At 40.3% G+C, this 26,510-nt stretch overlaps 1 protein-coding gene across 1 annotated transcript in view; it reads left to right on the top strand.

The window, feature by feature from the left end:
• The first annotated feature begins 3,853 nt into the window (after positions 1–3,853).
• The window catches only part of LOC118149892 (uncharacterized), a 41,635-nt gene continuing 18,978 nt past the window's right edge, over positions 3,854–26,510 (top strand). The window contains exon 1 of the mRNA XM_078358579.1: positions 3,854–9,326. Within this exon, the coding sequence (XP_078214705.1) occupies positions 8,315–9,244 (930 nt within the window). The 5' untranslated portion in view covers positions 3,854–8,314 and the 3' untranslated portion in view covers positions 9,245–9,326. The remainder of the gene's footprint in view (positions 9,327–26,510) is intronic.

The following is a 26,510-nucleotide window of genomic DNA, read 5'->3' as shown; positions in this document are numbered from 1 at the left end:
TTGGGAGGGTGCAAGTGTCCAGGAATTTCACCATTTCTTCCAGGTGCAGAGTTGTTTGTAGTAATCCCAGATTGTAATTTGTTCTCCTTCCTTTTCTTGTTCTTATTCTATCTTTGAGGCCTCATTATTTCTCTTTTTCATGTCCAAGAGAAAATTCTGCCCCCAACGACTTGGGTGTAGTTTTTTTCTGTCTTAGGGAATTAAACCTTAAATAAGAAACTACCAGCCCTCTTCACACGTTTAGGGTGAAAGGGGAGTTATTGTCTCTTCTTTCAAGAAAAAATTCGGTGTTGTTATGGGTGTTGCCCAAACACTCACCACAGGTCAGCATATTGGCACCATCCCGACCATTGGGAAGTCAGCTGCCACAGTTTATTAAAGATTGATTGGCAAAACCTTTACAAGACTTACTACCGGCCCCTATGGGGCTTCTTAGGAGAATCCTGTCCTTACCGCTGGCCCCTTCCACTTGTTCCCTGGCCTGTACCAGAGACAGACTCATTAATTTGATTATACTTTCCCTACAAGATCTAGTTACAGAGGCACTCTTAAAGCCAGTGCTGAGGAAAGCAGAACATGAGTATAATGCCTGCCAAAATTGGAAATACCACAAAAGCCACAAGACCTGAGTAACTATTGGGAAAAAGTAGACAGAGAGAAGAGAGGAAAGAGGCGACAGGGAGGAGAGAGGAGACAGAGAAGGGAGGACAGGAGCAAGGAGAGAAAGTAGACAGCGAAGAGAAAGAAGAAAGGAGAAAGAGGACAGAGAAGAGGGAGGAGACACAGGAGGGAGAGAGAGAGAGAGAGAGTAGACAGAGGAGAAAGGAGACAGAGAAGAGAGAGAAGAAAGGAGAAAGAGGACAGAGAAGAGGGAGGAGACACAGGAGAGAGAGAGAGAGTAGACAGAGGAGAGAGGAGACAGAGAAGAGAGAGAAGAAAAGAGAAAGAGGACAGAGAAGAGGGAGGAGACACAGGAGGGAGAGAGAGAGTAGACAGAGGAGAGAGGAGACAGAGAAGAGAGAGAAGAAAAGAGAAAGAGGACAGAGAAGAGGGAGGAGACACAGGAGGGAGAGAGAGAGAGAGTAGACAGAGGAGAGAGGAGACAGAAGAGAGAGAAGAAAGGAGAAAGAGGACAGAGAAGAGGGAGGAGACACAGGAGGGAGAGAGAGAGTAGACAGAGGAGAAAGGAGACAGAGAAGAGAGAGAAGAAAGGAGAAAGAGGACAGAGAAGAGGGAGGAGACACAGGAGAGAGAGAGAGAGTAGACAGAGGAGAGAGGAGACAGAGAAGAGAGAGAAGAAAAGAGAAAGAGGACAGAGAAGAGGGAGGAGACACAGGAGGGAGAGAGAGAGAGAGTAGACAGAGGAGAGAGGAGACAGAGAAGAGAGAGAAGAAAGGAGAAAGAGGAAAGAGAAGAGGGAGGAGACACAGGAGGGAGAGAGAGAGAGAGTAGACAGAGGAGAAAGGAGACAGAGAAGAGAGAGAAGAAAGGAGAAAGAGGACAGAGAAGAGGGAGGAGACACAGGAGAGAGAGAGAGAGTAGACAGAGGAGAAAGGAGACAGAGAAGAGAGAGAAGAAAGGAGAAAGAGGACAGAGAAGAGGGAGGAGACACAGGAGGGAGAGAGAGAGTAGACAGAGGAGAAAGGAGACAGAGAAGAGAGAGAAGAAAGGAGAAAGAGGACAGAGAAGAGGGAGGAGACACAGGAGAGAGAGAGAGAGTAGACAGAGGAGAAAGGAGACAGAGAAGAGAGAGAAGAAAGGAGAAAGAGGACAGAGAAGAGGGAGGAGACACAGGAGGGAGAGAGAGAGAGAGTAGACAGAGGAGAGAGGAGACAGAGAAGAGAGAGAAGAAAGGAGAAAGAGGACAGAGAAGAGGGAGGAGACACAGGAGAGAGAGAGAGAGTAGACAGATGAGAGAGGAGACAGAGGAGAGAGAGAAGAAAGGAGAAAGAGGACAGAGAAGAGGGAGGAGACACAGGAGGGAGAGAGAGAGACAGTAGACAGAGGAGAAAGGAGACAGAGAAGAGAGAGAAGAAAGGAGAAAGAGGACAGAGAAGAGGGAGGAGACACAGGAGAGAGAGAGAGAGTAGACAGAGGAGAGAGGAGACAGAGAAGAGAGAGAAGAAAGGAGAAAGAGGACAGAGAAGAGGGAGGAGACACAGGAGGGAGAGAGAGAGAGAGTAGACAGAGGAGAGAGGAGACAGAGAAGAGAGAGAAGAAAGGAGAAAGAGGACAGAGAAGAGGGAGGAGACACAGGAGAGAGAGAGAGAGTAGACAGAGGAGAGAGGAGACAGAGAAGAGAGAGAAGAAAGGAGAAAGAGGACAGAGAAGAGGGAGGAGACACTGGAGGGAGAGAGAGAGAGAGTAGACAGAGGAGAAAGGAGACAGAGAAGAGAGAGAAGAAAGGAGAAAGAGGACAGAGAAGAGGGAGGAGACACAGGAGAGAGAGAGAGAGTAGACAGAGGAGAGAGGAGACAGAGAAGAGAGAGAAGAAAAGAGAAAGAGGACAGAGAAGAGGGAGGAGACACAGGAGGGAGAGAGAGAGTAGACAGAGGAGAGAGGAGACAGAGAAGAGAGAGAAGAAAAGAGAAAGAGGACAGAGAAGAGGGAGGAGACACAGGAGGGAGAGAGAGAGAGAGTAGACAGAGGAGAAAGGAGACAGAGAAGAGAGAGAAGAAAGGAGAAAGAGGACAGAGAAGAGGGAGGAGACACAGGAGAGAGAGAGAGAGAGAGTAGACAGAGGAGAAAGGAGACAGAGAAGAGAGAGAAGAAAGGAGAAAGAGGACAGAGAAGAGGGAGGAGACACAGGAGGGAGAGAGAGAGTAGACAGAGGAGAGAGGAGACAGAGAAGAGAGAGAAGAAAAGAGAAAGAGGACAGAGAAGAGGGAGGAGACACAGGAGGGAGAGAGAGAGAGAGTAGACAGAGGAGAAAGGAGACAGAGAAGAAAGGAGAAAGAGGACAGAGAAGAGGGAGGAGACACAGGAGGGAGAGAGAGAGTAGACAGAGGAGAGAGGAGACAGAGAAGAGAGAGAAGAAAGGAGAAAGAGGACAGAGAAGAGGGAGGAGACACAGGAGAGAGAGAGAGTAGACAGAGGAGAAAGGAGACAGAGAAGAGAGAGAAGAAAGGAGAAAGAGGACAGAGAAGAGGGAGGAGACACAGGAGGGAGAGAGAGAGAGAGTAGACAGAGGAGAAAGGAGACAGAGAAGAGAGAGAAGAAAGGAGAAAGAGGACAGAGAAGAGGGAGGAGACACAGGAGAGAGAGAGAGAGTAGACAGAGGAGAGAGGAGACAGAGAAGAGAGAGAAGAAAAGAGAAAGAGGACAGAGAAGAGGGAGGAGACACAGGAGGGAGAGAGAGAGAGAGTAGACAGAGGAGAAAGGAGACAGAGGAGAGAGAGAAGAAAGGAGAAAGAGGACAGAGAAGAGGGAGGAGACACAGGAGAGAGAGAGAGTAGACAGAGGAGAGAGGAAAGAGCAGCAGAGAGGAGAGAAAGGAGACAGAAAAGTGAGGAAGAGAAAGTAGACAGAGGAGAGAGTAGAGAAAGGAGACAGAAGAAAGAGAGAAAGTAGAGAAGAGAGGAGACAGAGAAGAGAGAGAGAGAAAGTAGAGGAGAAAGGAGACAGAAGAGAGAGAGAGAGAGAGAAAGTAGACCGAGAAGAGGGAAAAGAGAGGAGACAGAAGAGAGAGAGACAGAAAGAGAGGAGGCAGAGAAGAATTTAATGGTTTTCAGGATCCCTGTGTCAAGGCGACCAAAAGCCGCAGGGGCGGGGAACTCGCAGCCAGCCCAGTGGCTGGGAGCTCAGTTTTAAACTGACAGGAAAAGCGTTTGTTTTTTTTTTTTTCTTTCTCTGCTGGCCACCAGCCCCGCCCAGCTTTCAGGCAGGCCACACCACCTCAGGGTGCAGTATTTGCATCCAAAATACGACTTAAGAAAGCTTTCTGCCGGGCCCCTACTGCAAGTGGCCTGTTAGCATAGTATTTAAGGTGTAGTCAACCTGCAGCTTCAAGGTTGCTGGTTCAAATCCTCTGTGTGAGCTAGTCTTAAGTTAGGAAAAAAAGGAACCTCTTAGGAAAATATTGAAGCTGAAGGCTATATGACTTTATGTTTAGTATAATTGATCTTGCTTAGAATTGGCTTTCTCTATAGCAGAACTTTTCCATCTGAATTGGCTTAAAAACAAACAAAAAACATAGTTTAAACCGGTTCCAAGCCCCCGAGAAAAACCAAATGGGGTCCTCTAGCTCAGGGTCCTCTAGCTCCCAGCCCTGCACCACCCTCCAATGCATGATGGCCACTTTCAAAGCGGGGTTTTCAGGACAATATGGGGAAAAATTAACACCGGGAAAACTTCGCACATTGTGTGAACTAGAGTGCCCGTCGTTTGGAATGAGGTAGCCTGACGCTGGGACCTACAACCCAAAAATTGCCCAGGCTGTACGGAAAGTGGTCGCAGGAACTCCTGGACACCCGGACTAGTTTCCATACATTGACCAATGGCTGGATTTAGTCCAACAACCCCCTCCGTGGCCGAAATGCTGCATAAAACAGGCTGGACTTCAGGTCATGTTAGCCGGCCCAAAGAAGGCCCCTACAGCACCAGCCGTTGTCCCCACCCCAGCAGAGAATCTAGAGTTACCTCCGCCTTACTTTAGACTCTCTGGACAGGGGTCCCAGCACCCCATTCCAGACAGCACTGGTAGCCAATCCTTGTCCCCACTGCATACCCGCAGTGGGGCCCCACACCCACCCAGGGTTCTTCCCTCCGAGAGGCACCGCCGGTGGAAGGCAGTAGCCAGGGTCACCCATTCTTTGTCCACATCCCCTTCTCTTCTAGTGATTTATACAACTGGAAGGCTCAGCACCCGCCTTCTCTGAAAAGCCTCAGGCACTCACAGGACTCCTGGAGTCCATTCTGCAGACTCACTGCCCCGCTTGGGATGACTGTCAGCAGTTACTTCTCATTCTGTCTACCACCGAAGAGAAAAGCAGAATTAAACAGGAGGCGCCTAACGCCATTATAGGTCCGGTAGGAGGTACAATAGAGGAGAAGCGGGACCGGATTAAAGACATTTTTCCCTCTACCTGACCCCAGTGGGACCCCAACATCTCAAGGGTCACCAGGCTCTGAACACTTTTCACCGGTATCTTTCAGCAGGGGTTAAGGGGGCGGCTAGGAGGCCCACACCCAGGCCCATCCTGATATGTGAGTACACCCCCCATGGGCACCGAGGAAGAACTGTCCAGACCCCAGACACAACCAGTGCCTGAAGAATATCTTAGTTTATAGTGATAATACTCAGCTGTTTCCTTTATATGACCCTGCATGTGATCGGAGCTATACTGATACATTTAGTGCTGATTTATAAAATCCTACTATATAACTATATAGTAGCTTATAGTAGGAAGAATGCCTATAGCAGTCACAGAGCAGAAGCAGTACATAGAAAACAGCCAGACCATGACTAGAACCAAAGATCCAGGCGGTGGCATCCCTGCCTGAAAGGGCATACACTGTTGGGCAGGCCTGAAGCAAGTGCCTCTCCTCCTGATGGAGGAGGTATAGTACCTTGCATCCAGTTCCTGTGGGAAGTAGGCCTCAGGCCTGAGATCTTGGAAGTAACCGAGGGAGAAGAACCCCTCTGGTGTGTGACCAGTGACAGGGGCCTGTTAGTCTTTTCTCACTTCTGTGCTAGCTCAAAGAATCCTCCCATAAATATCTTAAGAAAAAAGCACAAGTCTGTCAGCTCCCATTACATTAAGCTTACAATATCCTTCTATTAGGAATCCTTTAAAATCTCCAGCCCCCTACTGTGCATAGCCCACCTCCCTGCCTGGGTGACATAATAGGGTGGCCCCCTCACTTGTAACTCTGCCAACCCCAATTCTATCCCCCCAGGATGGTGGATTCTGCCAGACACAAGGATTGTGATCCCCTATGCTCTAGGATGGGCTCTAGTTAAGGCCACACACACACCAGGCCACACACTTAGGACAGACAAAACTAACTGAGCTGCTGAGGGCCAGATACCACATTCCACATCTACATGAATTTGTCAGGGAAACTACAGCTCGATGTGCTGTATGTGCCAGGGTAAACCCAGGAGGCAATAGGTCTAGTCAGGCAGGGATAAGACTCAGGGGTACTAGCCCAGGAGAACACTGAGAGGTAGACCTTACTGAAATAAAGCCCCCCAGCATGCGGCTATAGATACCTCCTTGTGTTTGCAGACACCTTCTCTGGATGGGTCAAGGCATTCCCTACGAGGTCTGAAACCGCACTGGAAGTAGCAAAAAAGTTGTTAGGGGACCTGGTTCCTCGGTTCGGCCTGCCCCTGACTCTGGGATCACATAATGACCTCTCTTTCACAGCACAAGTTTCTCAGGGCCTGGCCAAGGCCCTAGATGTATCCTGGAAACTACACTGTGCCTGTCGCCCCCAGAGTTCAGGACAGGTTAAAAGAATGAACCAGACCATAAAAGAAACCCTAACAAAGTTCATCGTAGAGACCGTCGAAAACTGGGTCAGCCTGCTCCCTTTTGTCCTCCCCAGCGTCCGATGCACCCCCTACCAAAAAGGCTTCTCTCCCTTTGAAATTATGTTTGAGAGGCCCCCTCCGTTACTCCCAGACCTGCGGATACCATACATGCTGAAGTCCATAACCATGCACTCCTTAAGTCCTTACAGGCACTCCAGTCTGTTCAGTCCCAGGTAAACCGGCTCATTAAGAACACCCGCCATCCCACCCCGGTGGACCTCACTGTCCAACTGACGCACCCCTTCCAGCCCAGAGACTCGGTCCTTGTTAAAAGATTCACCACACCTCTGGCCTCACCCCCTGTTGGAAGAGACCCTACACAGTAATCCTGACCAACCCCACTGGACTCAAGGTGGACAGACTAACAGACCGGATTCACCACACCAGCGTCAAGACTGCCCCACCAGAAGGACAACGGAGCATAGACCAGTCCTACCTATTCACTAAAGCTAAGACTTGGGAATTGTACCGCCTCTGCTATCTCCATCCCTTGCTGCCATCACCCCCTTAACTGAGGAAGCCCCCCTTGTCTCCACTATTACTCCCTCCACTCAGCCCCCAAGGACCCTAACTTCAACTGTGGAAAGCCGTAACCTCCTAGGTTTACTGTCTTCTTCTCACCACCTGCTCAACCTAACCAACCTGGGTTTGGCTATAGACTGCTGGGTATGTTTAAATCCTCAACCTCCATTTTACACGGGCCTAGTGGCACAATTTGCTTTAACCCTGTCTAACACTCCGTGCTCTCGAAAAATACTCCATTTAACTCTGGGAGATCTCGAAAGAAAGGGTAAATGTTTCCACTCCCCTGTTTACGCCCTCCCCAATTCCCCTTACAAACACTTCTGTAATAAGACTCTTCCCCTAAGTTACAATGGGACAAATGTTTCCTAAAACAGGGAGGGCTCTACACTGCCCTCAGTGAACAATGCTGTTTTTATGCCAGTAAGACAGGCCTTACCCGGGACAGCCTCTCCTTAGTCAGACAAAATTTAGAAACCAGAAAATGGCTCTGGAAAGCCTCAGAAAACTGGTATCAAAAATTGTTCTCCTGGTCCCCATGGCTCACTTCCCTGCTTACTGCAATAGCGGAACCTCTCATTCTACCTATAGTGGGAATCATGTTTGGACCTTGCCTCCTCAACAACTACTCAACATAATCCAGTCAAGAATCAGATCCCACTATGAGCCCATGGACCAAACTAAGCAGTCCCCCCAAATACAAGAATCGACGATTTGATTCAATGTACATAAAAACGGGGGAATGTGCCATAGCTAACCCAGAGTTAGAACCTAAGCAACGCCATCTTAAACCCTGTGCCCTGCAAGCACCAAGAAAACTGGTTTTTCCAAAAATAAGTTGTAACTGCCGCCCCGTTTCCTTTGTGGTAACTGCTTGCTGCCCGTTTTCCTTGCAAGAGCTGCTGACCTTGGCTTCTGTAAATAGAAACAGCGGGCTTGCTGTAAAGCGGCTTGCCCCGCATCCCCTCACCCTCTTGTCCTAAAACTAGGATGTGGTTTTTCAGTTTAAAGACCCTGCTTCCCCCGGGGCCGCGGGTTGCAGAGACGTGAGTCCTCTGTGGCCGCCGGAATAAAGACCCTGCAACTCGGCATACTTTTGTCTTGGTGTTGACGTCCGTGCTCGCTCCAGTACATCACCTGCAGTCCTGTTTATAGGGGCATAGTTAGAGCTGCCTCAGCAGTGGAGGCCGGCTACTGGAATGGCGGGCTGCCTGGCGATGGCGGACCTCCTCCTCGGCGACGGGCTGCCTGGCGATGGCGGACCTCCTCCTCGGCGGCGGGCTGCCTGGCGATGGCGGACCTCCTCCTCGGCGGCGGGCTGCCTGGAGATGGCGGACCTCCTCCTCGGCGGCGGGCTGCCTGGGCGATGGCGGACCACCTATGGCGGACCACCTCCTCGGCGACGGGCTGCCTGGCGATGGCGGACCTCCTCCTCGGCGGCGGGCTGCCTGGAGATGGCGTACCACCTCCTCGGCGGGCTGCCTGGGCGATGGCGTACCACCTCCTCGGCGGGCTGCCTGGGCGATGGCGTACCACCTCCTCGGCGGGCTGCCTGGGCGATGGCGTACCACCTCCTCGGCGGGCTGCCTGGCGATGGCGGACCTCCTCCTCGGCGGCGGGCTGCCCGGCGATGGCGTACCACCTCCTCGGCGGGCTGCCTGGCGATGGCGGACCTCCTCCTCGGCGGGCTGCCTGGGCGATGGCGGACCTCCTCCTCGGCGGCGGGCTGCCTGGGCGATGGCGGACCTCCTCCTCGGCGGCGGGCTGCCTGGCGATGGCGGACCTCCTCCTCAGCGGCGGGCTGCCTCGGCCATGGCTGACGCCCCTCCCCCACAGAGCTGGACTGTGGCGGGTTCAGCTGTGCTTGCCGTGAAACTCTCAATCCAGAGTGTTTCAGATCGCTGGTCTTTGTGGGGGTGGGACTGGCCGTGCCTGAGCACCTGGCTCCCTGCCTCAGACCCCTTTTTTTTTTCTTCAGTTGAATGGGCGACTCTCTCCCAGGTGTTCCAGTCGCCAGTTGAAAAGGCGCCTGGATTTGTGTGCCACTTTGTGCGGCTGCGCCAGCGTGCTGGGGACTCGTCGCGCTTTTCCACCCAGGAATCTCCTGGCCTCGCTCCCTGTTTCAGTCACCTTTTTTTCAGTTGCAGGCCACCCTGTCTCCCAGGCAGTCCAGTCACACTCTAGCTGGGAGCTGCAATCCAGAGCTGCTCCTACTGGGCCATCTTGGATCCCCCCCCCAGTTCCACTTTCTTAACCACCACATGTGGTAAGGATTACATAAGAATATTTAATAATTTAATAAGTTCTTAAAATAGTGCCTAGCATATCGTAGATACTATATAAGTGTCAGCTTTATTATTATTAATAGACCATGAAACCACTTTAAAAGGAAACATGGCTTTTTCAGCACTGCATGTATAACAGACACTCAAATTTCTCTATAATATTATTTAAACTTTTTCAGTGATTCTAGGTATGAAATACTTAAACATGGAGGAATTATGAGGATGGATAACTTTATTTAATATTAAGTCGTATTTAATATTAAATACTAAATGAAATATTTAAGTCTCTACCATATATATGGCAAAATGTTAAAACATTATAATATAAAGACCTGTGATATCATCCACTAAGATATTCACAATATAGACACTTTGTAAATAAAAATGTAAACAATGGCAGCCCCAAATACTATATAGTTGTATTAAAATTGTATTTTAAATTTTAATCATATTTTTAATCCTATTATCTCTCTCTTGCTCTTTTGCTCTGGCTTCTTTCTTTCCCAAATGTATTAACTTATTTGAAATTAAATAATTTGAGTATTTATTCCTTTACATTTCTCCACAAAAAAGTCTAAAACTGGATGAGGCAATTGTTACATAATTCTACAAATTTACCAGAAATCATAAAATTAGTCATGTAAAACAGGTGAATTTTATGGTATGTAAATTATACCTCATAAAGCTATTTAAAAAAATTTATCCATAAAACTGTATCTCAGACTCTCCGTTGGAAAGTGGTTTTAATGCCTAGTGTTGTTTCCCCACCTTCAAGCTAACGCCTCATTTCTTAATTCAGCAGAGGTAGTGACCACCTAAACTTCCCCTCCAGCCTTGCCCTCTAGCACTGACCCAGCCTCTCAAGAGAACTCCGGGGAAAGCGACTGTCGTTCTATTTTGAGACCTATTCACCCTCTAACATCTCTACTTAGATGGACAGGGGTTGAGTGTTCAGGATGATCGGGATTTTTGCCACCTGAAAACCAGAATAAAGCAAACAGCCTTTTCCTGAGACAGTACTGAATAGTTTTTAAATGATAAAGATTTTCAGTTACCTTTGTCATACGTTGAATGAGAACCAGTAACCTCAGGGTGAAAGGCTATAACTGTTGTGCCAAATTCTTTGAGCATCTGGACCTCTCCATTAGAACAGAAACAATTTCCCTGAATCCGAAACCTACCTGAAAGAACTGGCAATTTTTATTTCACTCAAAGTTGCAGGCTTCCTTTATGCCTCTATGTTATCTCTAATGATTATTTTATGTCTGAAATTTTTACTACTCCTTGATTGTTTCTTATTTGAAATATTTGCAAGCGTTTTAGGCATAAAATTGTGTAAGAGTGGATTTGATAACCGAGCTTATCAAGTTGAAGTTATTTTCAAAGAAGACTAGGGTGTCTTCAGGATAGTAGCTAATAATAATACACAGTGTCTTCTACAGTCTGGGCACTGTTCAACTCTGTGTGTTTGTGTATTTTAATATAAAGTTATATATGTGTTTGTGTGTATTAACATAAAGTTTAATTTGTGTGTATATTTTAACATAAAGGGTATGCGTGTGTGCATGTGTGTATGTCTGTGTAAAATCCTGTGAGAAAGGTACATAGAGTCCAAGAAAATTACATAAGTTGATGCACCTAGCAGGAGTCAGAATTTGAACCCAGGTAGATCTTTTGCAAAGTGCATGCTCTTAAGAACTGTTTTATACTGCGTCTCAGAAAGATGAATATGAAAGATAATGGCATTTTTGCTATGAATTTAAGACAAAAGTCAGACAAGCAAATTTTAAAAGACTGTGAATCTATTAACTTTACGCTAGTGAAACCCAGGTCCCTGACAAACTCAACCAATCCAGGAAAATGTGGTGGTGCTGTGTTCAGGGGGATTATCAAATATAACTTAAATAACGAGGCCCGTGGATTAAGTCTCCATCAATGTACTAATCAGAAGACACTTCCAACTACTGTCACTTATTGTAGTAGCTGGAATGATAGTCCCCAAAAAAGATATATCCAACTTCTAATTTCTTGAACCCGTGACTGTTACCTTACGTGTTTGTTTAGGCTTCCATGGAATCAAATCCTTACCTTATTTGGTATAAAGATGTAATTAAGTAAAGATCTGGAGATGAGAAGATCATTTTGGATTATCTGGGTGGGTCTAAATCCAATGACAACGGAAGAGGCTCACAGAGGAGACAGATACAGAGAAGACTTTGAGACAAAGATTAGAGGTATGCAGACACAAGTCAAGAAATGCCAACAGGCACCTGAAGGAGGGAGAACCAAAGAACAGATTCTCCGCTGGAGTTCCCAGAGGAAGTGTGGCACTAATAACACTTCGATCTCTGGCTTTTGGCCTCCAGAAGTGTGAAAGAATATGTTTCTGTTGTTTATTTGGCAGCCTCAGCAAACATAACACGTGTGTTTTTTCTTTTTAAAATGAGTTCTCAGTGATTGTGAGACAATCACTCGAAGTGTACCAGCTCAAGGCAACTCAGTGAACTTAGAAGGGGAAAGCAGAATTGCCCTACTATAGCTATTAATATATCTAATAAAAGTCACATCAAGTAATCTACCTCGACTCGCTTCACCCCAATAGGAGGATTTGATGTAGTGCTCTAATTGGCCTGCTAAAAGAACAAACTGCTCTGATAATATTGAGATGAGTTATAATTATGATGGATTAAAATGTGTTAGAATACTGCTTCTGTGAAATAGGAATTATAATCATCTTCAGAATCAACCTTTGAACATTACATTTCTAAATTCCGTGTAGCTTACAGTTGTGTTTTGCTTAAAAGAATTCTCTGTGAAACTATATTATCAGTGGAGTGGAGAAAAAAAAAAACTGACCTAAGTAAACTTAGGAAAACAGTGTTTTGACTGGATACTGGAAGGATAAAAGCAAGAAGAAATGTACATAAATACTGTATTCTAATTGGCAAATTTAGTTTTCACATGAGTATGGGCTAGTAATTCAACAGCTACTTTTCAAGTATACTGCAGTTGAACAAGTAAGATAGACATTACAAATAAGCAATGGGAGAAAAATAGAATAAACCTCGTGGTGCTAAATTAGAATCAGATAGCTTTATTGACTCACAGATGCACAAATAGGTAAATACAATAATGTGTGTGCATGTAGGTGAATGGGTGGTAGGTGCGGCTGTATGTACACACGTTTGTGTGATATGTATATTTCTTAGCTCTGTCTACTGAGACAGTATAGAAGCAGTGACACCACAGTGAAAACAAGCATACCCAGTCCAGATCTTTATACCATACTCCATTAAAGGACATGGCTAATTCTAGGGCTAAGTAAGGAAAATGAGAGATGAGTTTGGATTTTATAGTGACAGAAAGTAAAAGTAAAAGGCACTTATGTATATTTATGTATATATTCCCCTTGCACACATGGGGGCATGAACACAGGAATCAACCCAAAAGAGTCCCCGTGATCTAAGCAGAAATCATTTGAGCATCAAAATAAATAACAGTAGTATTAGATTATAGCCCAAAGTGTAAGGTAAATAACTATGAGTATACCCTAATATAAATACTAAACACATGACTAAATGGGGAAGTAAGAAAAAGATCTTACAGAAAAATTCCAAACTTACATAGAGCCTCCCCAGTCAGGAGATGCAGTTTAATTCTCCTCCACTTCACTGTGGGCTGGACTTAGTTATATGATTCCAAATAATAGAATATGGAAAGGGGAAGACAATAAATTTATAGGAGAGAAACCTGTGAGACTCACCTTAACCAAATGTCAATGTTAATAGCACCAGTGATAACACATGATATCACCTTTTGATGTGATGAGAAACACACTTCACCTCTGAGATATTCTCCCTCAATGTTTACTGATACTTCTTAACCATAAGAAAATATTAGACAATATCAAATTGAGGGAGATTATGCAAAACACATAACTAGTACTCTTAAAAACAATCAAGTTTCATGTATGAAAAACACAAAAGACAGAAAATGTCACTGATTGAAGGAGACTAAGGCTACGTGATGAGTAAATGTGAAGCACTGTCCTGAAATGGATCCTGGAAGAGAAGAATGTTAGTGGTGAAATATGAATAAAGTCCGTAGCTCATTTGATAGTATTGTACCAATGTTAATTTCATTTTGACAAATGTTTAAGATGCTAGCATAAAAGAAATGTTAGGTGAAAGGCATATGGGAACTCTGTGCTATCTTGCCAATTTTCTGTAAATATAAAATTATTCCAAAATATATTTTTAACCTATAATGTTAACTATGATAAAATCTTACTATTTATTGATCTTGGAGAAAATACATGCAGGTTTCAAGAAATATGATTTCATGTCTTTTTCCATAATTTTTTCTTAAAGATATTACAGTATTCATTTCCCCCCATTTCCAATGGTAGTTTGTCCTTACATAAACCTTAGTTAATATTTAAATGAAAAATATATAATAATACTTTAATAATGTCATAATCAAAATTTCTCCCTTCTAGTGGAATTATGTGTAATGGATTTTCTGTGTTTCTATTAACTCTTTGGGTTTACAAGGCTGCCACATAGTTATCTGGTGGCATAGTATTCTGAGGAATTTAAAGAAGCTGCTACAAGTACCTAATTAATCCTTACAAAGTTGAGATAATCTGATTCATTAAAAGAACAATGTGTGCCTGGCACTGAACTAGAAATTTTTAATTACCATTTTGTACTTTGCTGATAACTTGATCTTCAGTCAAAGAAAGTGACTGCCTCTAGGTGATATACCGAAATGTTTAAGGCACTAAGCTGCAAGAAATATAACAAGTCACACGTAAATGACCTACATTTTAAGAATTTATTTTTCACATTTTGAAATTGTATTCCTGGCTATTTGTTTCTTAAGACACTTTGAATAAGAACTCATTCTACCTATCTTTTTAAACAGTTATTTCATGTTAGTAGTTGATACACAATTTTCAAAACATTGAATCACTTAAGTCATTGAACAATTTGACATTACTTTCTAGTCTGAATTAATTCTTCCACAGTTTGCTTCCACCTGTTTTCATCAAAATGTTTTCAGCTCTACTAGAAATATTTCCCATTTCTTAAGATTTTTATTTTTTATTTTATTATTAGCAATTAGAATAATGCCTTTTAAACTTGAAAATGTTCATTGTGCTCAAGGAGAATGCAGTGAAAGCTAGGATATTGGACTTGATATTGAATATTAAAGGTTTTTTTTTTCAATTTTGCAGTGATTCTGTTCTTACCTAAAACTAACAATCTAGGTATAAACTCACCTATATCAAAACTTCCTCCAAGAACGTTTTCAGAGATAGCTAATTTGGCAGATACTCCTGCATACCCCACATTTAAAAACACCTACCAAATTAACTCTCTTTGGTAAGATATTTCAGGAGAGGGTTTATCATTTCACCTCACTCAATATTCTCTTAGTTACACTGTACTTTTGAGAGGAAAAAAAATGTTTGACAGAGAAAGTTTGAAACTTTTCTTCAGTAGAATGAAGTCAGAAAATTCTGTAAGATCTAAGAATAGCTCTCATATAAAAGGATCACAGAGGCTGGATTTGAGGTACACATTTCTGTGAAGTTCTCACTACTTATTAAATGACAGATACTCTTATGTATCTGTTTGTTTGTTCTTTCTTTCTTTAGTGAACGGTTAGAATTAAATTTCTTGCTCATTAAAACTGATACTTCACCAGAATATGGGATTATAGTTTAAATTAAAAAAAGATGTATATATATATATATATATATATATATATATATATATATACATGCACATGTATGTAGAAGAAACTGACTCAGTATTTTCCCATAAGCTGGATTTTCTACAGAAGAACTATATGTAGAGTGTCTAGATCTGCCTATTATAGCTCATTTCCATTATTAAGATCAGCTTGGACTTCAGCTTTCAGCCAAGATGGAGTAAAAGGATAGAATTTATCCTTCTGCATTAAAAAAAAATAACAAAAATATAAAATCAAGATACTGGGCATCAGACAACCAAAGACTGTGGTTTCTGAGGATTGAAGACAACTGAGGTGAGTCGTGTAAATGTCTTAGCTTACTACAGTGAGAGAATTTCAAGCTACGGTTCAGGGAAGAGGAACATAGGCAGAACCTGGCCTGAGGAGATGGAAGCTAAGAGTTCAGAGAGAACAAGCTGACTAGAGTTCATAGGACAGACTATCAGAAAGGAGAAAACTTAACAGAGAAATAACCTTAGAGTCATGCCAAAGGTACCCACTGAGTATTCCACATAGTACTGATCACTGTATGCATTTGAGGTAACTGTCAGAAGCTGTGAAAGAACCATCCAAAAGAATTAAAAAGAACAGTGCTTAACATCCACACAAGGCCAGAAAAAGTATTGGGTCCCTGCAGCCAGACTGGAGGATTGGTTAGAATACTCAAAAACGTCTTGTCTCAGTAGTTGGGAGTAATTTGCTCCAGACTGGGTAATATTCTGAACTCACCAAATAAATCTTAAAGGAAGTCCCTAAAGGATCTGCTTCCATGTAACTTAACTGCATGTAAGTTGCAAAGTTTAAGAATATTTATAGAAATATGAAATACCTACTAAACAAATAAAATCCACAAGGCATGGCATTCAATCAAAGATTTACAGACCTACCATAAAACAGGAAGATATAACTCATACTGAGGAGAATCAATTAAAAAATGGCAGAAGTATAAGAATTAGCAGACCCAAATATATAATTTTTTTAGATTGCATATATATATATATTTTTTATTATACTTTTAAGTTCTGGGGTACATGTGCAGATCATGCAGGTTTGTTACATAGGTATACATGTGCCATGGTGGTGGTTTGCTGCATCCACTACCCTGTAATCTACGTTAGCTATTTCTCCTAATGATATCCCTCCCCAATTCCCCCAGCCCCTGCTTTTCCTCTGCTAGGCCCCCACAGGCCCTGATGTGTGATGTTCCCCTCCCTGTGACCATGCGTTCTCACTGTTCAGCACCCACTTATGAGTGAGAACATACAGTGTCTGGTTTCCCCTTGTGTCAGTTTGCTGAGAATGATGGTTTCCAATTTCATCCATGTCCCTGCAAAGGACATGAACTCATCCTTTTTTGTGGCTGAGTAGTATTCTAGTGTATATGTGCCACATTTTCTTGATCCACTCTATCATTGACAGGCATTTGGGTTGGTTCCAAGTCTTTGCTATTGTGAACAGTGCCACAATAAATATACATGTGCATGTGTCTTTATAATAGAATGATTTATAATCTTTTGGGTATATACCCAGTATTGGGATTTCTGGGTCAAATGATATTTCTATTTCTAGATCCTTGAGGAATTGCCACACTGTCTTCCTCAATGGTTGCACTAATTTACACTCCCACCAACAGTGTAAGAGTGTTCCTATTTCTCTACATCCTCTTCAGTATCTGTTGTCTCCTGCTTTTTTAATGATCGCCATTCTAACTGGTATGAGGTGATACCTCATTGTGGTTTTGATTTGCATTTCTCTAATGACCAGTGATGATGAGCTTTTTTTCATATGTTTGTTGGCTGCATAAATGTCTTTTTTAGAAAAGTGTCTGTTCATCTCCTTTGCCCAATTTTTGATGGGGTTGTTTGTTTTTTCTTGTAAATTTGTTTAAATTCTCTGTAGATTGCAAAATTTTTTTTCCCATTCTGTTGATTGCCGGTTCACTCTGTTGATAGTTTCCTTAGCTGTGCAGAAGCTCTTAAGTTTAATTAGATCTCATTTGTCTATTTTGGCTTTTGTTGCCAATGCTTTTGGTGTTTTCATGAAGTCCTTGCCCATGCCTATGTCCTGTATGGTATTGCCTAGGTTTTCTTCTAGAGTTTTTATGGTGTTAGGCCTCATGCTTAAATCTTTCCATCTAGAATTAATTTTTGTATAAAGCATAAGGAAGGGATCCAGTTTCAGCTTTCTGCATGTGGCTAGCCAGTTTTCCCAACACCATTTATTAAATAGAAACCCTTTTCCCATTGCTTGTTTTTGTCAGGTTTGTCAAAGATCAGATGGCTGTAGTTGTGTGGCATTCTTTCTGAGGCCTCTTTTCTGTTCCATTGGTCTATATCTCTGTTTTGGTACCAGTACCATGTTGATTTGATTACTGTAGCCTTGTAGTATAGTTTGAAGTCAGGTAGCATGGTGCCTCCAGCTTTTTTCTTTTAGCTTAGTTTTGTCCTGGCTATGTGGGCTCTTTTTTGGTTCCATATGAAGTTTAAGGTGTTTTTTTTCAATTCTGTGAATAAAGTCACTGGTAGCTTGATGGGGATAGCATTGAATCTGTAAATTACTTTGGGCAGTATGGCCAGTTTCATAATATTGATTCTTCTTATCCATGAGTATGGAATGTTTTTCCATCTGTTTGTGTCCTCTCTTATTTCCTTCAGCAGTGGTTTCTAGTTCTCCTTAAAGAGGTCTTTCACGTCTCTTGTTAGGTGTATTCCTAGGTATTTTATTCTCTTTGCAGCAGTTGTGAATGGGAGTTCACTCATGATTTGGCTCTTTGTTTGTCTATTATTGGTATATAGGAATGCTTGCAATTTTTGCACATGATATTGTATCCTGAAACTTTGCTAGAGTTGCTTATCAGCTTAAGCAGATTTTGGGCTGAGACAATGGGGTTTTCTAAATATACAATTATGTATATTTGCATATATAATTGCAAACAGGAACAATTTGACATTCTCTCTTCCTATTCAAATACCCTTTATTTCTTTCTTTTCCTGATGGCCCTAGCCAGAACTTCCTATACTATGTTGAATATGAGTGGTGAGCGAGAACATCCTTGTCTTGTGTCAGTTTTCAAAGGGAATGCTTCCAGTTTTTGCCCATGCAGTATAAAATTGGCTGTGGGTTTTTCAAAAATAGCTCTTTTTATTTTGAGGTATGATCCATTGATGACTAATTTATTGAGTTTTTAGCATAAAGGAGCTGTTGAATTTTGTCAGAGGCCTTCTTTGCATCTTTTGAGATAATCATGTGGTTTTGTCTTTAGTTCTGTTTATGTGATGGATTACATTTATAGATTTGTGAATGTTGAACCAGCCTTGCATCCCTGGGATGAAGCCTGCTTGATCGTGGTAGGTAATCTTTTTGATGTGCTGTTGGATTTGGTTAGCCAGTATTTTGTTGAAGATTTATGTATCAATATTCATCATAAATATTGGCCTGAAATTTTCTTTTTTAGTTGCCTGTCTGCCAGGTTTTGGTATAAGGATGGTGTTGGTCTCATCAAATGAGTTAGGGAGGATTCCCTCTCTTTGTATTGTTTGGAATAGTCTCAGAAGGAATGGTACCAGCTCCTCTTGTGTCTCTGAAAGAATTCAGCTATGATCCCATCTGGTCCTGGACCTTTTTTGGTTGATAGGCTATTAATTGGTGCCTCAACTTCAGACCTTGTTATTGGTCTATTCAGGGTTTCAACTTCTTCCTGGTTTAGACTTCAGAAGGTGTAAGTGTCCAGGAATTTATCCATTTCTTCTGGACTTACTGATTTATTTGCACAGAGGTGTTTGTAGTAATCTCTGATGGTAGTTTGTACTTCTATGTGATCGGTGGTGACATCCCCTCTATCATTTTTTATTGCATCAGTTTGAATCTTCTCTCTTATCTTTTTTATTTGTCTGGCTAGTGGTCTATTTTGTTGATCTTTTAAAAAACCCAGCTCCTGGATTTATTGTTTTTTTTGAAGGATATTTTTGTGTCTCTACCTCCTTCATTTTATGCCTGGTTTTCTTATGTTTAGAAAGTTAAGTAGAAATATTGCAGATAGAAAAAAAGTCACACTTTTAGAGATGAATGTTATAATATCTGAAATAAAAATTCAGGGTAGTGAGGAAATAACATTAGAAATTATCCAAAATTTAAAACACTAAAAATAATAATACAAGTGAACACAAATAATGTGAGTGAGTGTAAAAACACTTTCACTCATGTATATAAGGTGATATATATAGATGGTTGCTTAAAGTTGTTCCACACTCTTTCAGGTTCATTGCATTTTTTTATAGTATTATTTTTATGTTTTAAATTTTGTATAACTTTTACTGCTATTCACTATCCTGAATTTTCCTTTCAGATATTGAAGCATTCAATCTAGAATTTATTTCTAAATTATTTCTAGAATATTTCTGTATAGATATTTATAGATATTTCTGTATATATAAGCATATATATATGCAGACATGCAATAAAGCAGGCATATATATGTGTGTGTATATATATGTATATATAAACAGCATATGTATAGAAGCCTTTATATATACAGATATATATATATATGTACACACACACACACACACACCCATAATTGGATCTCTTAAGGATGGAAAAGAGAGAGCACCCAAAAAATAATTGAAGGTATAATGAACAAAATTTTCTATATTTTATGGAAATTGAACACACAGATTCAAAGAAGCTAAATAAACCTAAACACAAACATCATGATGTAAACTACACCAAGGCACTTTATCATCAAATTCCTCAAAACCCATTAAAACATGAAAATTGTAGAAGCAGCCAAGGGAAAAACAGATGTATTATGAAGAGACAATGATTGGAAAGACAACAGATTTCTCATCAATAAAACTTAAGCAAGAAGATGGCAGACCAACATGTTTTAGGTTGTCAAAAAAAGATTGACAATATAGAGTCTAATGCTCAGTGAATATATTGTTCAAAACTGAATGTAAAATAAAGATAATTCAGACATATAACAACCTAAAAATGTATTTTGAGGAGACCTACACTACCAGAAATTTTCAAAGAAATCTATCAGGTGCATAAAAAATAACACCAACTAAAATATGCATTTAAAGGAATGAAGAGAACAAGTAACAGAAAGGAAGGAACCTGGTGAAGTAATAATCTCAATTTTTAAAAATTCTAATTAGGATGTGATATCCGTTACTATAACAACATACGTCCTTAAATTTCTCCATAACTGTGTGACCCAGAAAAAGGAGAAATATATCTATTTTTCTCCTGCCTTTCAGTGCCAAATATCTCAAGCAGATGTATGGATTTTAGTAATAGCTAATATTTATTGAACCCTTACAATGTGATAAGCTTTTACTTTGTCTTTACAAGAACTTATGATGTGTTATTATACCAACCCCATTTGATTAGAACAGAAAGATTTAAAAAATTGTCCACAGTTGCCAGAGTTTTGAAAGATTAAATCAGTATTCAAACCTGGGCAATCTGATTTCAGAACTCATGTTCTTTTCCTTCTTTTTTTTTTTTTTTTGAAGAGGGAGTCTCACTCTGTTACCCAGGCTGGAGTGCAATGGTGCGATCTTGGTTTAACACAACCTCCTCCTCCTGGGTTAAAGGGATTCTCTTGTCATAACTTCTTTCTCTTGCTATTTGTTCTAAAACTGCCCTGCCTCTACTCACACTCGACTGGGTTCCCTAATTAAATAATAAAATATTAATTCACTTTCAGTGTTAAGTGCATTTTCCCCCCACCCCGGGAGCAGAGTCCTACTTCCCTTCCTTTGGCCAGTTGGAAGGATTGTATTATCAGATTTGCTAATTGCTGAACTACTATCCATGAGAAGATGAGAGAAAAAACACACAGCTATTAGTAGGGGCTGCGATCTTCACCTAGAATAATAGGGCACCCTCTAATCTTTAGTACTTCGGGATATGAAGAAAAATTTTCATCAGAAAGAGAGATGATACTGAAGACTTTTCCTCCTTTACAATTTTGTAGAAGTAGTCCAAATGCCTTTAGAATTGATAAGTATTTTTTAGATAATCCTTTTAACCTGGAAAAACAGACTGGTGCCAAGATATTGAACCCATGTGCTAGCTCTGCTGATATATGTTATTCTGTGTCACTGGCCAAGTAAATGTAGAATGAATGAGATGAACTCCACAGGAGTAAATGGTGCCAAGTTCTATGACATAGATTGGAGGGAACCCAAATACAAGCCTTAAGCTACATCCCAAAATCAAGGCAAAATTAGCAGAATTACTTGCACCTAAATTTTATTTGGAAAAAAGTAAAGAGGAAAAAAGGCAATAAAGTAAATATAATGTTCTTGGTAGTTACATTAAACGTAATACAATAGGAATAGGCACATGTATATAAGCCAAACCACATTTCATCAGTTCTGTGGTGCTCCCCTTCTCCACATTTTTCATCTGTGAAATTGGAATGCATGTTAGAATTCATGTTTTGTCCAATTTAATTAGAAACATGTTTTTTTTTCTTAGTAGTACATATGATGGTGTGCCTTTTAATCAATGCATCTTAGATTGATGAAATACAGTATTTGCTTATAAATATATACTGATAGCATGTGCTTATTTCCACATTTTCAATTCATGCTACAATTGGCCACTTTTTTTTTGTATTTGGCAGAGTTTCTGCATAAATCATAGCCTGAGAAAAAGATGAGAAACTTATATAATAGGTATGTTTGGTGGAGAATTGTAACATGCCAACACCTCCATGGATAGCAACATCCTAGAAGAGGATAATAAACTCTGCAGCATCAATTATCATTGCATAGGTTAGTAAAGTTCCAGTACGCTAGGGAAACAAGTCATTGAAGAGACAGAGACAGACAGATGGAGGTTAGATGTGGGATTGGGGAGGAAGGAAGAGAGGTGGGAGGGGAGAGACAGAGAGAGAAGGAGAAAGACAGAGCAAAGAGGAAAGAAAAAAGAAACCACATGATTTGCAGATACATAAAAGCACAAACATACTTTTATTTAAAGTTGATAGGAATATCTCTGTCGTTAGGCAGAAGAAATTCAAGATTTTTTTCTTAACTGAAGACTTTCTTTTTTAAAGTTTACATTGAGTGATAATATAATTAGTTGAGTGGGAAAATGCCAAATGAAAATGAAAATCCTAAGACATGCTATATATGAATGTCTTGCGAAGTTCTTGCAGACTCTTTTTTCTTCTCACACAGTGTATGTCAGTGAATTGTGCCTTCAGAAAAAGCTATCAAACTGATAGCACCAAAAATAATCAAAATATGTCCAGTGGTGCTTAAGAATTTCAGAGGAAGGAAGAAGAGCTTTATGTTAAAAAAAATAAGTTTCGAAAAAAACTAATTTTCGGTAAACACAAAACAAGAACTATTCACAAAAAATCCCTCTATGTTTCCTTACCACAAACGTTCTTTAAAATGCAGTAACATTACTTTACAAGTTACTATTAATCAAAAATCACTTTCAGTAAGTTATATTATAGCTGACATAGTATTTGATTATTGTTTATTTGTACATTTTTTTTAAAAAAATGGCAAATTCTTAAAATATTTATTTCACATATTGCAGAAATGTCCAGATTAATTAAAGCAGAGGAATCGAGTCCAGGGGAAAATAACTTATTTTTTTCCAATCAGATTAGATTAACACTGATTATAAGCCTTACTCCAATGCATAAGGTATGGTCTCTGCCTCACTCTGGATGTGGCTGGTGATTGCTCTGCTGGCCAGAACTCCTGTTGGGCCATGGATCAGCTGCTTGCTTGTAGTTCATTTACTTTCTTCTATTTTTCAAAATGGCAAGATGACCCTGCATGGATATCACTTCCTAACCAGGATAGCAGGATTCCATTTTTGTACATACTTGTAATTCTTATTTTTCTCACTGGAAGAATAGGCTTCTTCTCACATATTCATCTCTCAGAATGTTTTAGGTGGGAAATGAAGGGCCAGGTGTGGTGCCTCATACCCATAATCCCAGGAATTTGAGAGACCGAGGTAGGAGGATTGCTTGAGTCCAGGAGTTCAAGACCAGCCTGGGAAACATGGTGAAACCCTGTCTCTATAAAATATACAAAAAATTAGCCAGTGGGATGACACATGCCTGTAGTCCCACCTACTCTGGAAGCTGAGTTGAGAGGATCACCTGAACTTGGGAGGTCAAGTCTACAGTGAGCCGTAATTGTGTCACTACACTCCAGTCTAGGGAAGATGGGAGGATTACTTCTCATTGACTGGTTCACTACTAAGTATCATATAAGTACTAAGTATACTCACGTAAATATATTAAGTATTATAATAGCATTTATTAGAAGCAAAGCTCTTAATTTTATTTGTTGCTTCAATTGAATTATCTTGCCCAGTGAAACAAAGTTTAGGAATATTCAAAAAAAGATTCTTTGAAATCAGCCTTTGTCAACCAATGCAAGGTTGTTACTTTGTTGGTTTTTTTAAATCAAAATGCTTATTGTCCATAATAGCTTCATATATATGTTCTCTTTTTATCATCTTTATCAAATATCATCTTTATCGAATTTTTTGTATGTTTTATAGAGACAGGGTTTCACCATGTTTCCCAGGCTGTTCTTGAACTCCTGGACTCAAGCAATCCTCCTACCTCGGCCTCTCAAATTCCTGGGATTATGGGTATGAGGCACCACACCTGGTCCTTCATTTCCCACCTAAAACATTCTGAGAGATAAATATGTGAGGAGACGCCTATTCTTCCAGTGAGAAAAATAAGAATTACAAGTATGTACAAAAGTGGAATCCTGCTATCCTGATAAATCCATCTTTATTAACACCAAAAAAAGTTTTAAAATCTCCTATACAGATGGAAATTTTAAATTTCAAATCTGATAGCATCAATAAAGAAATAAATATCATTAATGTTAATTTGATTTTTTTATTTCAACAAGAAACTTAACACAAATGTTAAAGAAAAAAACAATTTGTGTGTCTACTTTTTATTAGAAATAAGAAAGATCACATGTACCTTTTTAGAAAAATTAATTTTAATGGTAATTAGCTCAAAATCTTAATCAGATAGGATTGTTGTGACCTCACTTTTCAACTGGCTCGGCTGACATAATAGGGCCCAGCTTATCTTCAGTCAACTTTTGGAATTTTACTTGAAAACTCTGGAAACCAGTCTAGCCCTTTGAGTGTAACATCACCTCTATATTAACCTCCAGGATTTGCTGAGCTAACGTCTCAGCAGACCTATTCTGTAAACTGTTACTTTTCCATATCTGAAGAGTAATGTTCTTGGCTAACACCATATGATATAGATTAATTACTGGACTCAGCATCCTCTAACTACCATATATGTAACACAGCCCTTAGTTGGCAAATCCTGTTTTTGACAATTGAAAATATAAACATAACAAATAGGATAATAATACACACAAATCAATTAAATTGATTTGAGCTCGCAGAGTTGATGCATCATTTAGTTTTTCATACAGATATCCTTTATCAGACAGTACAAGAGCAACCTTTGGTTCCCAATGAATTTTTTCTTAGAGCACTGAATCTCAAATATACTTTAGCACTGCATTCATTTTAATAGTCATTGATGATGCCTGGATTTAAGGAGTGCGAACATTCAGTTGTAATGTTCTCAGTAATTTAAAAGGGCTTTGCGATTTTTGCTTTTGGAAGGAGGAAAGGAATTTCCAGAGCTGTCAGAAATCTTTCATACCCTAATACCCTACCCACTTCCCTTCTCCAATCCACAGATCTGTTATTAAATTCTACTACGTAGGAAATATGAATAGTCATTGAAACTGTTTCACCGCCAGGATTTGAAAGCTGATGCACTGAGAAATGTTCCCAGTGTGTGTTAAATGAACACCAAACTCCCTGGCAATAAAAAGACTAATATGAGAACTGAGACATAGTTAAATTTAGAAACGGGATTTAAAATGGTGCCATGGTTTTCATTTCAAGGTCACTCACGGACACATTCACAGAGTCCTGTGGAATTCTATCATAGTCAGATTTCACTACACGTATGGAGTTATCTTTCATCTGTTCAGACTCTTATGACTTTTGAATATATATTTTTAAAAACTAATATTTATTAAACATCTACTATATTCCTGAAATTGTGTTAGATGTTTTTCTTTGTATAAACTTCTAAGAATAATAATATTTACTGATATGTTTTGGACACTGGAGAAAGCAATATGTAAAGTAATTTCCATTACTAGTTATGCTTTCTCTCACCAAAATCTTGTGAGTTTTGCAAATAAAGAAATTGATGCTAACAGAGGTTCAGTAACTTGTTGAAAGTGATTGACACTTTTACTAAATGGCAGAGCAAGATTTTCAGATGTTTATTTGTCTCCAAAGCCCATATCCTCAAAAGAATGTCAGTACAAACATTTTGGAATCAGATTGTGTCTCAATGTCTTCATTTGTGAAATGCTGATAACAATAACACCTACACCAATAGATTGTTGTGAAAATATATTTCTGGAATACACTTAAAGTTTTTATAATGCTAGTGTCTGGCACGTGGTAAACATCCAAGGAACAGTAGCTATCAGTATTTTTGTTTAATGATAAAAGTAATTATTAAGTTGTTGCATTTAAAAAGATAGTGATCTTTTCTTTACATTCTTATTCTATGATTAGAAAGCACTAAAAAAATCATTATAAAAATATTTTATGTCATTCTAACTTCCAAATACTACTTTAAAGTAGTAGTATTTACTAGTTTCAAGTAGCAAAGTTTGAAATACTTCTGCAAAATATTATTTATTAATATTTCTGGGATCTATGGCCTGTTGTATAAAATCAATATATCATAAAAAAGTACATATCAAAAGCAACATCCACTAAATGCGATTTGATTCTCAAAACACTATTTCATTTTCAAAATTTATTCTCATTCTAAAGAAAAGGGGAAGTTAACTTAAGGTATCTGTGAAACTCTGTTGCTGGTTTCTTCCATGCATATCATATTCTTGAAGTTAACACAATACTGTATTTTTAAAACTATCCCTAACATCCTTTTCTTTCATAACCTTGAAGGGTAAGTTGTTTCAATATTTGAGACTTCAGGCTGTTTATTTGTTAGTTATGCATGATCTAGCAACAGCCAGACAAAAAGGCATTCTAGCAGAATAGCTGACAATTAAAACAGCTAAGTTTTCAACAGGGCCTCGATAAAACATCTTTTAAGGCTGAGATCATTCTCAGTTTAAAATAATGGTAGCTGTATATAATGCTTGCTATTCCCTTCTCCAGACTTATGTTTCCCAGTGGAGCAGATCGCATGCCAATAGCTGACCACTCCTGCTGAAGTGTTTTTGTAACTGGCATCACTCATCTACTTAAAATACCACTTTTTTTTTTTTTTTTTGAGACGGAGTTTCGCTCTTGTTACCCAGGCTGGAGTG

This window comes from Callithrix jacchus, chromosome 21 (assembly GCF_049354715.1).
Source record: "Callithrix jacchus isolate 240 chromosome 21, calJac240_pri, whole genome shotgun sequence".
NCBI lineage: Eukaryota > Metazoa > Chordata > Mammalia > Primates > Cebidae > Callithrix > Callithrix jacchus.
The sequence above is the reverse complement of the archived record's forward strand: the minus strand, read 5'-3'. Positions and strand labels throughout refer to the sequence as shown.